We start from the raw sequence: 11,063 nt of genomic DNA, 5'->3' as shown, positions 1-11,063 counted from the left end.
GAGCCGCTCTGTAGAAGGGTCATACGGACTCAAAACGTTAACTTTGTTTCTCTCTCCACAGATGCTGTCAGGCCTGCTGAGTTTTTTTCTGTTTTTGTGTTAAAAATTATTTTGCCTTTTTAAAGTCTATTGAATTTTTATATGGAATGGAGAAATTTGATATTCCCAAATATAAAAAATAGTTTTTCAGGGTCAGTGATTTTGTTCAGCAGCAATTATGAAGTTTGTAAACCATTAAAAAAAAAGAGACACCTCATTCAACAAGACAGAGCAGAATATTGCACTCGTTAGGTGGGCGTGCGCCCAACCCAACTGAGTGTAAAATGACGCGCGATATTTCGGTCGGTCGGCAGGTGTGCATGGGAGTCGAAAATGCGCCCGCTGACCATTAACAGGCCTATTAAGACCATTAAATTACTAATTGAATTACATTTTCGTTGTCCGTCCAACCTTACGGTTGACAGGCAGGCAAAAAGGCCAAGCGGCTTTTAGATTTTTTAGGAAACCTCATCCACGGGCAGGTTAAGGTTTCCAACAGCAATTACATTTTTAAAATTTTTTTTAACATTTCATTCATAACATGTCCCTGCTCATGTGAGAGTCACACGAGGGGGACATATTTTTTAACATTCTAAAATTCTTTATTTTTCATTTATTTAATCTTCAGCTTCCTGAGGAACAGAGCTTCCATTGCACACACTCGCCCTCCTCCTGTCCCGGCCCAGGCAGCGCTGAGCGCTGCAAAATGCATTTCACGCTGGGCGGGCCTTAACTGGCTTGCCAGCATGAAATCGCTGTTGGGGCCCGAACGCAGGCAGCAGTCGCTTTTGCGGCCGCTCCCACTCACCCCCGCCGAGGGAAAAATCCTGGCCATAACTTTTTCAAGGGTTCCTACAGCAATAATAATAGTGCAAATGGTGGAAGTTCACATCAAATTAGCCATTTCTAATCTATCTTATCTGGAAGGACTTTAACAATGCACCTTGTAAAGAGGCTATTTTACTTATTGGCAGTGGTGAGGTTTTTCATGTCATTGTTTAATATCCCATCGCAGGGGAATATACAGACAGGTAACTGCTTTTGGCCAGGAAGCTTTCCTTCCCACTCATTAGCTAATGGAAGAATATAATACAGATAACAATTTCATAACTGTGCAAATTAGCATTTGAAGTTAAAAATCTTCTAGCACTTTTACACAGTTTAGTTTAACAAATAAAACTTTTCCATGGAAGAATTGATAAAAGACTGAAAAGATTTAATTTAAAACTTTATTAAATGCTGCAAAACATACCAAATTCATTTTCTTATAACAAAATGACAAAATAATTTATATCAATAAAATCTTAAACATTCATTATTAAATGTACATAAAACCACCGTATAAAGTTTAAGTAAAATTAAAATCTATGATAAAATATTTGTCAACCACACCTTAATTTGATTTATAAATAAATGTAGTATTCACACAATTTAAAAAACATTTATTGAGCAATTTAATTTCTTCAGGTCATTGCTATACTCCAAGCAGCAATGAATGAAACAATACATTTTTAAGGTTCATCAGAAAATTACTCAAAGTATTGAATATTTATTGCTGATGCCAAATGTGATAAATAATGTCAGCTGCGATTTGGGAATGTAAGTGATTGTGTTATATAGTTATTGTATAATCTGCATTTTAATAGAAAAAATATGTAGTCTAATAAAAAATGTTTCAATTACTTTTCTGTTTATTTTAATATAATCACATGATGAAATAATATAGAACGTTACAAAGCCTATGTGAGTTCTAATGATACAATGGGATTTGGTTCCGTTTGTACCTATCAGCCTTGGATGGAATGAAATAAGGGTATCAGCTTACTTCTTTTGAGAGCAAGGCATATTTTTCAGCTAGTTTCTCTTTTTCTGCTATCTTTTCCAACACCACTTCCACTAAACGTGAAGCACAAGGAAGCTGCAAAATTAAAGAGAATGCACTGAAACAACACATTTTGCAAACTGCTTAATTTAATCGAATGCAACAGCCTGTCTCAGGATAATGATCAGACAATGACTGAAGAACAAGGCAAGGATACATTATGTACTACCACTGCCATCAACAGTGCTAATGCCCTGTATAACATTAGAAAAAACAAAACGCAGGCCGACAGAATTGCATTTTCTGTCCCAATTTAGCCGAGGTTGTAATTACTTCAATCTATACAAACATGTCATCTTTTACAAACTTCCCTAAGGATTTCAGTTCCCAAATATTTGCAGTGAGTCAGTTATTAAAGACGGTAGCTAGCCACCGAGGCATACTTCATTTCTATGGTCAGCTTTTAGTACATTTTGAATGCTGCAACAATATCCCTTTGCAAGTTATCTAAATGCTTTATCTAATTACTTTTTAAAATATGGTCTCAATTGCATGAACTCTCCAACACTTTCAAGAATTCTACTAAAATTTAATCAAATGAAATAATAGCCACAAGATCATCCTACATTAATTTTACCAGCAGTTAAAATATGCTAGAACAAATATGAATTCTGTTCCTCAATAACTTTTGCAGAATGGAAGCTCCATTATTCACATTGTGGTCTGCTGCTGACACTTTCTCAGGCTGTGACTCAATACAAGTCACTACATTGATTTATTTCACAATGAGTGAACATGCAAAGCAAATGTTATGATCAGATTCACTTAATTCAATCGCTACAGCTTATACCTGCATAATGATATAAAGTAAAAGATATACCATGCTGCGCCACATCAGTGTGTCATCTTACTCGAGTTGAATAAAATATCTTCTAACAATGCTCTAGTGTTTTAAACTTCTTTACCTCAGGGAAGGGTCTCAGATCATTCCCTTTGACAAGGCATGACATCCTTCACGGAGTGTGCATCCTGTTTTATGGACTCCAATAAAGGTCAATTTTGGGGATCAGCATCCTGAGCCACAAGGACACCTGAAAAATGTTGGATCTGAAATTGGGCCAGACCATTTTTCACATGTTCCTGAAAGCTGTCTAAAACAGGCATTGGGCACCTCACATATGCAAATGAGGGGTTTAAACACCTGTTTCAGGACCTTTTTGCTAAATTGGCCAAGGCAGGCGGTGGGTTTACTCCAGTCACGGTTCTTCAGCAACCCCAACAAAAGGTAAGTTTAAAAAAAAGCATGCAGAGTTAATTCAGGGCTCATTTTATAGTCAGATGCTCTATCCTAATTTTGGCAGCACTTTGATTTTATATTATTTATAGTTAAATAGCAAAATGCACAACAATTTGGGAAGCCCAGAAGTTAAGTTAGTTGGACCATCGAAACTTCTCTGCAGTGGAGCCTGAGGTGCAACAGTGCCACTACTGGCAGGAGAGTGTAATTACAGCATGAAACGTTTACATAGGAGATTTCCATTATAAATGTGGGCATTAGAATTTATAACAGAATATGTTGACCACAGGCATAAGATGCATAATATTATTATTTCATTGGTTAGGAATGTAGTTGTGTATATTAGTGTATTAAAGCTCAATGGGTTGCCTCATAATTCTCTACTACTCCTCATTAGCAACTTTACCAAACTTTAAATTTGGGTTTAACTAGTGTGTCTTTCATGCGGACTATGAAGGAGGTTCTATAATGAAAAAATGAATAGTGCTTTTATGAAATCAGAACTGCTTCTAGCATGAGATTAGGCCTTTTTTAAAATTCGCCTGAAGTGATGCATCTGCTGATATTTAAAGGATCTCGTGGTTAAAGACAAGCTGCATCTTTTCAAACAGCAAAACATTTCCTTATATAGAAATTCTCAAAATTTCCATTCCTATCAGATCACTCAGGTTGAAACTCACAGTAGCCACAAACTGAAGGCATTTGTGTGGATTTTAACATATTCAAACTTGTGCACCATGTGGCTCAAAATACATTGATTCAACAAGTATAGAGAGAATTTCATATTCTGCTTCAACAACTTTAAATCTTCTCTTTCTGGAAGATTTTCCTGAACAATTCCTTCACTGTAACTAGCAGAGCACCAAGGCCTGGTGAGATTGTAATGGAAGAGAAAAACAATGAGAAACTGGGACAACACATGTCCAGAAAAGGAAGACCAAATCCCGAATGTCGTAATCTCATTGAACATTCAATTGGGAGAAGTGTAATGCCAAACCTCGTCAATTCTGAACTGAAGTTAAGTTGACTGATACGAATTTTTAGATGAGTATTTACTACATGATCTGCAGGATATGAACAAACAATGTACTGGATTCAAAGTGTTTTCAATAAGGATATGGAATATGGTCCAGGATACCAATACATGCTAGATAACCAGAAAATGTTAACTTCTATCTCCAATTGACATAATAAAATTATAGAGACATGGATGTATAATGCACACACATGGAGCCTGAACATTAAAAGAAAGATGCTTTGTTTCTGATGAGATAGCAACATAGGAAGCAGCAGGAAGCCATCGAGCCTGTTTCACCATTCAATTAGCTTGTGGCTGATATGTAACTCAACGCTAATTTCTTATCTTTGTTCCATATCCTGTGATACCAAAACTAATAAAAATGTTCATTGCAGTTTGAAAATGTCAATGGACTCCCAGGTCAGAATTTTATCATCCTCCACTGGCTAGTTTTCAGGAGGAGGAGGAGGTAAAATTCTCCAGGTGGCTTTCCTGCCACCCTCCCATCCGGCCCCGATGTGTCCACCATTTTACAGGAGGCAGGTGAGGCCTATGTAGGCCTGCTAGCCCATACCCAATTGGTGCCCTTAAGTGGCCAATACTTCCCGCCAGGCCATTTTCTGGGAGTTCAGGGGCAGGGGAAAGGGTTGGCAGATGACCCTACTCAGGCCTTGGGCAGGACAGGAGGGGTGATGCCTCCATCACTGGCCCCTTATCCAGATCTCAAGCTCCGCATCCCCACTCCACGCCCCTGCCCTTGCCATCATGACACTTAGCCTCCTCTCTCTTTACTCCTCAGGTCTTTCCTCCCATCTCCACCATGAGACTCCACACCTGGCAGGTCCTGTGGGCTCCAGTACCGAGAATCTGGGACAGCTTGTAGTACCAGCAGTAGCCTTTGCTCCCAGTGGTGCTGCTGGGAATACAGAGCTGGCCAATCAGCTGGCCAGCAGCTCTGAGGTGGGATTCTCTCCCAAGTGACAGGCAGAAGTCCCACCTCCAGCCGATTAACGCTCCACGGAGTTAAATGGCTGCGGGGCAGCTGGTGTCAGCAGGGATGCATTTGGCGCCAACTTTTTGGGTGACGGGGTGGAATACCCTGCCATCCAAAAAACCTTGCTCCCAGAATCCACAGCCATCTGGAGGAGACAATACCAGATTTCCACAGTCCTTTGATGAAAAAGTGCTTCCTGATTTCACTCCCAAATGTGCTAGCTGTAATTTTAAGATTGTGTCACATTGTTCTGGATTCTCCCACCAGTGGTAATAGCTTCTCTGCATCTTCCCTAGCGAATCTTTTCATCATTTTAAAATCCCAATTAAATCACCCCTTCAACCTTCAAAACCTTCTCTCTTCTATAACTCCATAGTAGAAAGAAAAAATTCAACTCTACTAAAGCAAGAAAAATTTCCCATAAATTTTAAAAATAAAATTCAAAGTCAAATATAATACAAACACTTACATAAATTGATTAGCATTAAGCTCAGAGATACCAAGTCAAAATTCTATTTCTCAAATCACCTCCAGAGGGCAATAGTCTTAAGTAAATAACACCAGAAAGCAGCAGTTCCCCATTGTCGACGACAATATGACTAATTCCATGTGACATTCTGTCTTGGGGTTACATTCCATTTCTAATACCCTTCACAACAGCCACTCCTGCTAACGACTTATAGATGGAGAAAGGAATTTCATTAAGTCTCAATGCTCATCATTAACATGACCACAATTGCTATATACCTGCTCACTCTCCCTATATCAGTTCACAAATAACACTCATCAGTTCCTAGTAAAAGGCAGCAGCAGTGACGAATGATACCACCACCTTGACATGGTCTGTGTCACGAAGCCCAAAAAAAACAAAGAAAAAGTGAATGAAAATAAGTCAATTTTCTATTGGGCATACTGTACATATCTTATTGAACTATTTCTGGTTTAATCATCTTCTTAATGACGTGATTTGCAATAACACTTCATCTTTCAAGTGCTATTCATCCTTAGTTGCCAGATCAATAAAGTATGTTACTGCTGTCTCCAGGGCACATCCACATTACAGTAATTTGCTCTTTGTTCCTGAAAATAATGTGTTAACAAGATTTTTTTCCACACACATTGTGCTATTTATATTTATATTCTTGACGCTGTTTGCAATTATCATTGACTGGCTAAGTAGTACAACAGCTGTAAGAAAGCTACCATATTATTCTGGTTTTCTTTTAATTGATCATGAAAATTATGCAATGCTTGAAAGCGAAATGCCCTGAGGAACATATCTTTGATTTGCTTTTAATTCAAAAAAAGTTGCCTTTCTAATCTGAGTGGATTGCAGTGTGTATGTGTTTGCATGTGTGTGATTGCAGTGTGTGTGTTTGCGTGTGTGTGATTGCAGTGCGTGTGTGTTTGCATGTGTGTGATTGCAGTGTGTGTTTGTGTGTGATTGCAGTGTGTGTGTTTGTGTGTGTGATTGCAGTGTGTGTGTTTGTGTGAGATTGCAGTGTGTGTGTTTGTGTGAGATTGCAGTGTGTGTGTGTTTGTGTGATTGCACTGTGTGTGTGTGTTTGTGCATGATTGCAGTGTGTGTGTTTGTGTGATTGCAGTGTGTGTGTGTGTTTGTGTGTGATTGCAATGTGTGTGTGTGTTTGTGATTGCAATTTGTGTGTGATTGCAGTGTGTGTGTGATTGCAGTGTGTTTGTGTGTGATTGCAGTGTGTGTGTGTTTGTGTGTGATTGCAGTGTGTGTGTGTTTGTGTGTGATTGCAGTGTGTCTGTTCATGTGCAAAAGGGGTGGAGTGCAGTGTGTACTGACCGAAATGTGAAAATGCAGTAAATTCACAAGGAGACTTTTTGCATCATTCCAACATATTCTCTCTATGACCACCTGGCATTATTTGAGAAGATTTAATTGCTGTGCAGTTGCCAATAGTGTACCTGAAACATGTTGTATGGGTCCAGAGTAGAAAACGCACCGAGATCCTGATAGATGGGACTGATCAATTATCCGAGAGTACTTTCCTTAAAGTGGTCTCTCTGCAAATTCACAAGGAGGGAAGTGAAACAGGAGTGAGGGAGGGAGAGGGTAATGGGGAGATGCATAGAGAAGTGGGTGGGGAAAGGAAGATGGGAGGGAAGCAAAAGGAGGAAGGCAGGGTCACACCCACTGGGTGGGGGGAAAACCAGTGTCACAGCCACTGGGTAGGGGTTGGGGGAACCAGTGTCACGCCGACTGGGTGGGGGTTGGGGGAACCAGGTGGTTAAGAAGGCATATGGGATACTTGCATTTATTAGCCGAGGCAAAGAATATAAGAGCAGGGAGGTTATGCTGGAACTGTGTAAAACGCTGGTTAGGCCACAGCTAGAGTATTGCGTGCAGTTCTGGAATCCGCATTATAGGAAGGATGTGATTGCGCTAGAGAGAAGGCAGAGGAGATTTACCAGGATGTTGCCTGGACTGGAGAGTTTTAGTTACGAGGAGAGATCAGATAGACTGGGGTTATTTTCCCTGGAGTAGAGGAGATTGAGGGGGTACATGATTGAGGTGTATAAAATTATAAGGGGCATAGATAGGATAGACAGGAAGGAACTTTTCACCTTGGTGGAGGGATCAGGGGGCATAGATTTAAGGTAAGGGGCAGGAGGTTTAGAGGGGATGTGAGGAAGAATTTTTTCACCCAGAGGATGGTGGGAATCTGGAACTCACTGCCTGAAAGGGTGGTAGAGGCAGAAACCCTCATAACATTTAAGAAGTATTTGGATGTGCACTTGCGATGCCATGGCATACAAGGCTATGGGCCTAGTGCTGGAAAATGGGATTAGAATAGTTAGGTACTTGTTTGACCAGTGCAGACTTGATGGGCCAAAGGGCCTTTTTCTGTGCTGTGGACCTCTATGACTCAGTGTCACACCGACTGGCAGTGGGGGGGGCGGGGGGGGGGGGGGGGGAGGGGAGGTAGTGTCACACCCACTGGGTGGAGGGAAACCAGTGTCACACCGACTGGGTCAGAGAGGGGCCAGTGTCACACCCACTAATTTGGGGGGGGCGGCGGTGAACCAGTGTCACACCCACTGGGTGGGGGAGGGGGGGGAAACCAGTGTCAGACCCACTGATGGATGGCTGGAGTCAGGGTCATACTCACTGCTCACTAGGGGTGGGCTAGTAGTAGATGTCGATGATGGGAGAGGAAGGCGAGTTATTTACACAGTGCTTCACATAACGTTATCCTTTATCTTCTTTTTGATTGCTCGTGGCACCAATTTTATAGTTTTTTTTGGTAACAATATTTTGCACTATGCTGTTCTCCAAACTAATAAATATTGGGGTCTCGGTTGAAGTATTCTACAAGGAGAAGGTCCTAGACTTTGGAATTCACGGCCTGGAAGGGAGGTATAGGCAGAAACCCTCATCACATTTTTAAAAAACTTGGATATGCACTTGAGGTGCTCTGATCTATAGGGCTACAGACCGAGAGTTGGAAAGGGGGTTAAGGCTGGAAAGTGGTTTTCAGTTGTCACAGACATGATGGGCCAAATAGCCTCCTTCTGTGCTGTAAATTTTTGATTTTTAACTGGGTCTAAAGGAAATAGGTTTTCATCTTGAGCTCCTCCCTCGACTGGCATGGAACAAAAGGCAGTGTCGCAATGCCCACTGAGTTTATTTATATTCTACTGGTGCTGAGAAATTTTAATTTTACTGTTAACATTTTCTTCCACAAAGACAGAGTGATTTGGTCAAATGCACATATTGCTGTGTGGCATCGCTAAGCTGTGTGTGTGACTTTATGAGAAGGAATATAACACTGATGTTTCAGTTCGTCGTAGATGCCACTTTCACTGGAAGGTTAAAGAATATTTACTCAGTCTCCTGCTCTTTGCCATTCTGAATATTTACTCTGCAGTGTGCTTGCACTACCCACGGTGTTTAAAGAAGCTCCTTTTCTGATTCTATCTCTTATTAGGAGGCAAAGCTAAAAGCTGAATTGCTCAACTCCTAAAACACACAATATGTTGAACTCATTTGATGAAGAACCACAAATGACACCAACCAGCTGAGTCAGAAGGGACACAATAGAATCATTCATCACATGCCATGTCGATTGGTGATAATATTTTATTTTTAAACTCTTGCAATAGCATTCAACTTAAAAGAAAAGTGAGTTTAGAAAGACCATTTGAGTTGCTTTAGGATATCCTGAAAAATCAGATGAAGCTGCTTTGTGAGGTCACTTTGTCACTTTCTCATGCAAACATTGTAAGCAGTGGAGACATCTTTGGATCGCTGTTGGAAGCGATATTTATCCAGCTGGATAATTTAACTTAAAAAAAACCACGGGCAGAATTTTCACCTCGATGGGCAGGCACGTGCCCAACCCGCTCAATGATGTGAGATGACATCGGGCGAGTGTCCTGATGTCAAGGCGCAGTCAAGCGATAGTTCAGTTGGTGGGCGCGCGCGGGAATCGGCAGCGTGTTCGCTGCCTATTAGAAGGGCTATTAAGGCCACTAAAGTATTAATTAATTTAAGTTTTTTGCTGTCTGTCCGACCTTACGGTTGGTGGGCAGGCAAAAAGGTTGCACCTTTTAGGAAGTCTCGTCCATGGGTGGGATGAGATTTCCAACAGCAAATAAAAATAAAAAAAAAAATTTTACATCTCATTCATAACATGTCCCTGCTCAGGGGACATGTTTTATAACATTTAAAAGTTCTTTTATTTTTGTTTTTCAGAACTCTTCATCTCCCTGGGGCAGCTCTATACCTCGGGGAGCTTTTCCAGCGCGCACCCACGTGAGGGTTTCCTGCTTGCCCTCCCCACACTGCGCCCCCAAACCCCCCCCCCGACCCCCACCCTCCATACAGGCAGCACTGCCACATGCGTTTCATGCTGGACGGGCCTTAATTGGCAGCATGACCAGCATGAAACCGGGTCCTGCCCCGATCGAGGGCAGCGGTCGGCTTCCCGACTGCCCCCGCCTGACATGGGCAAATTTCTGCCCCACAGGTAAGATGAAATCACAAGCCCATTATAACATCAAGTCTGCACCCTGGATAACTATCATCTCCCATCATCAAGGCACTGCACTGCTAGAATGGTGAGCAGGATTCTGCCCTTGGCGGGGGCAGGCGGGAAGCCGCACCGCGATTTCATGCTGCATGGATTGCGAGCGGCAGCGTTGAGCGCTACATGTGCGGGCGGGGGAAGGAGGGAGAGCCAGGCCTAGAGAGCAGTTTGCACATGCACGAGAAAGAGCACTTCAATCTCCCTGAGGCACGGAGCTGTGTAAAAAAAAAAATGAAGAGAATAAACATTTAATAAAACATGTCCCAAGAGCCGGGACATGTTTTTAATTCTAAAATAAAGTTTTTATTTAATGTTTATTTGCTTTAGGAAACCTCATCCCGTTTGTGGATGAGGTTTCTTAAAAAACGTAAAGGCTGCTTGACCTTTTTGCCTTCCCGATAACCATTAGGTTGGCCGGGCAGCGTAAATTTGAATTTAATTGATTGTTAATGGCTTTAATAAGCCTTTTAGTCATTGGCAGGTGTGCAGCCAGCTCCGGCGTACGCCTGCCGAACAAAATTTTGTGGGACTGCGTGATGATGTCGGTACGCATGCCCGATGACATCGCAACGAGCGTAATATTCTGCTCGTTATTTTCTTAAAACAACGAGAACAGTAAATAATTTGCTCTCATGGGTCTGATTGTTTCAAATGGCTAGCTTAGACTTTTATTCACTGAGGATAATATGATTACCAGGGAAATATATTTCAGCGTAGTTTTCAGGAAAAGTTAAACAGGATGAAGCTGCTAAGAGGTTAAACAGCGGGTATTGTTCTGATATACTGACAGCTGAAACAGCAAATTCTGTGAAGTTGCAATTCCTTGATGTCAG

At 41.5% G+C, this 11,063-nt stretch overlaps 1 protein-coding gene across 1 annotated transcript in view; it reads right to left on the bottom strand.

Annotated features, from left to right (window-relative positions):
- Positions 1 to 1,250: 1,250 nt before the first annotated feature.
- The window catches only part of cntln (centlein, centrosomal protein), a 395,750-nt gene continuing 385,937 nt past the window's right edge, over positions 1,251 to 11,063 (bottom strand). Inside the window, exon 27 of the mRNA XM_078530355.1 lies at positions 1,251 to 1,957. Coding sequence (XP_078386481.1) covers positions 1,856 to 1,957 — 102 coding nt within the window. The 3' untranslated portion in view covers positions 1,251 to 1,855. The remainder of the gene's footprint in view (positions 1,958 to 11,063) is intronic.

Source organism: Cetorhinus maximus, chromosome 2 (assembly GCF_964194155.1).
Source record: "Cetorhinus maximus chromosome 2, sCetMax3.hap1.1, whole genome shotgun sequence".
Lineage (NCBI taxonomy): Eukaryota > Metazoa > Chordata > Chondrichthyes > Lamniformes > Cetorhinidae > Cetorhinus > Cetorhinus maximus.
This window is presented reverse-complemented; position numbering and strand designations above follow the sequence as displayed.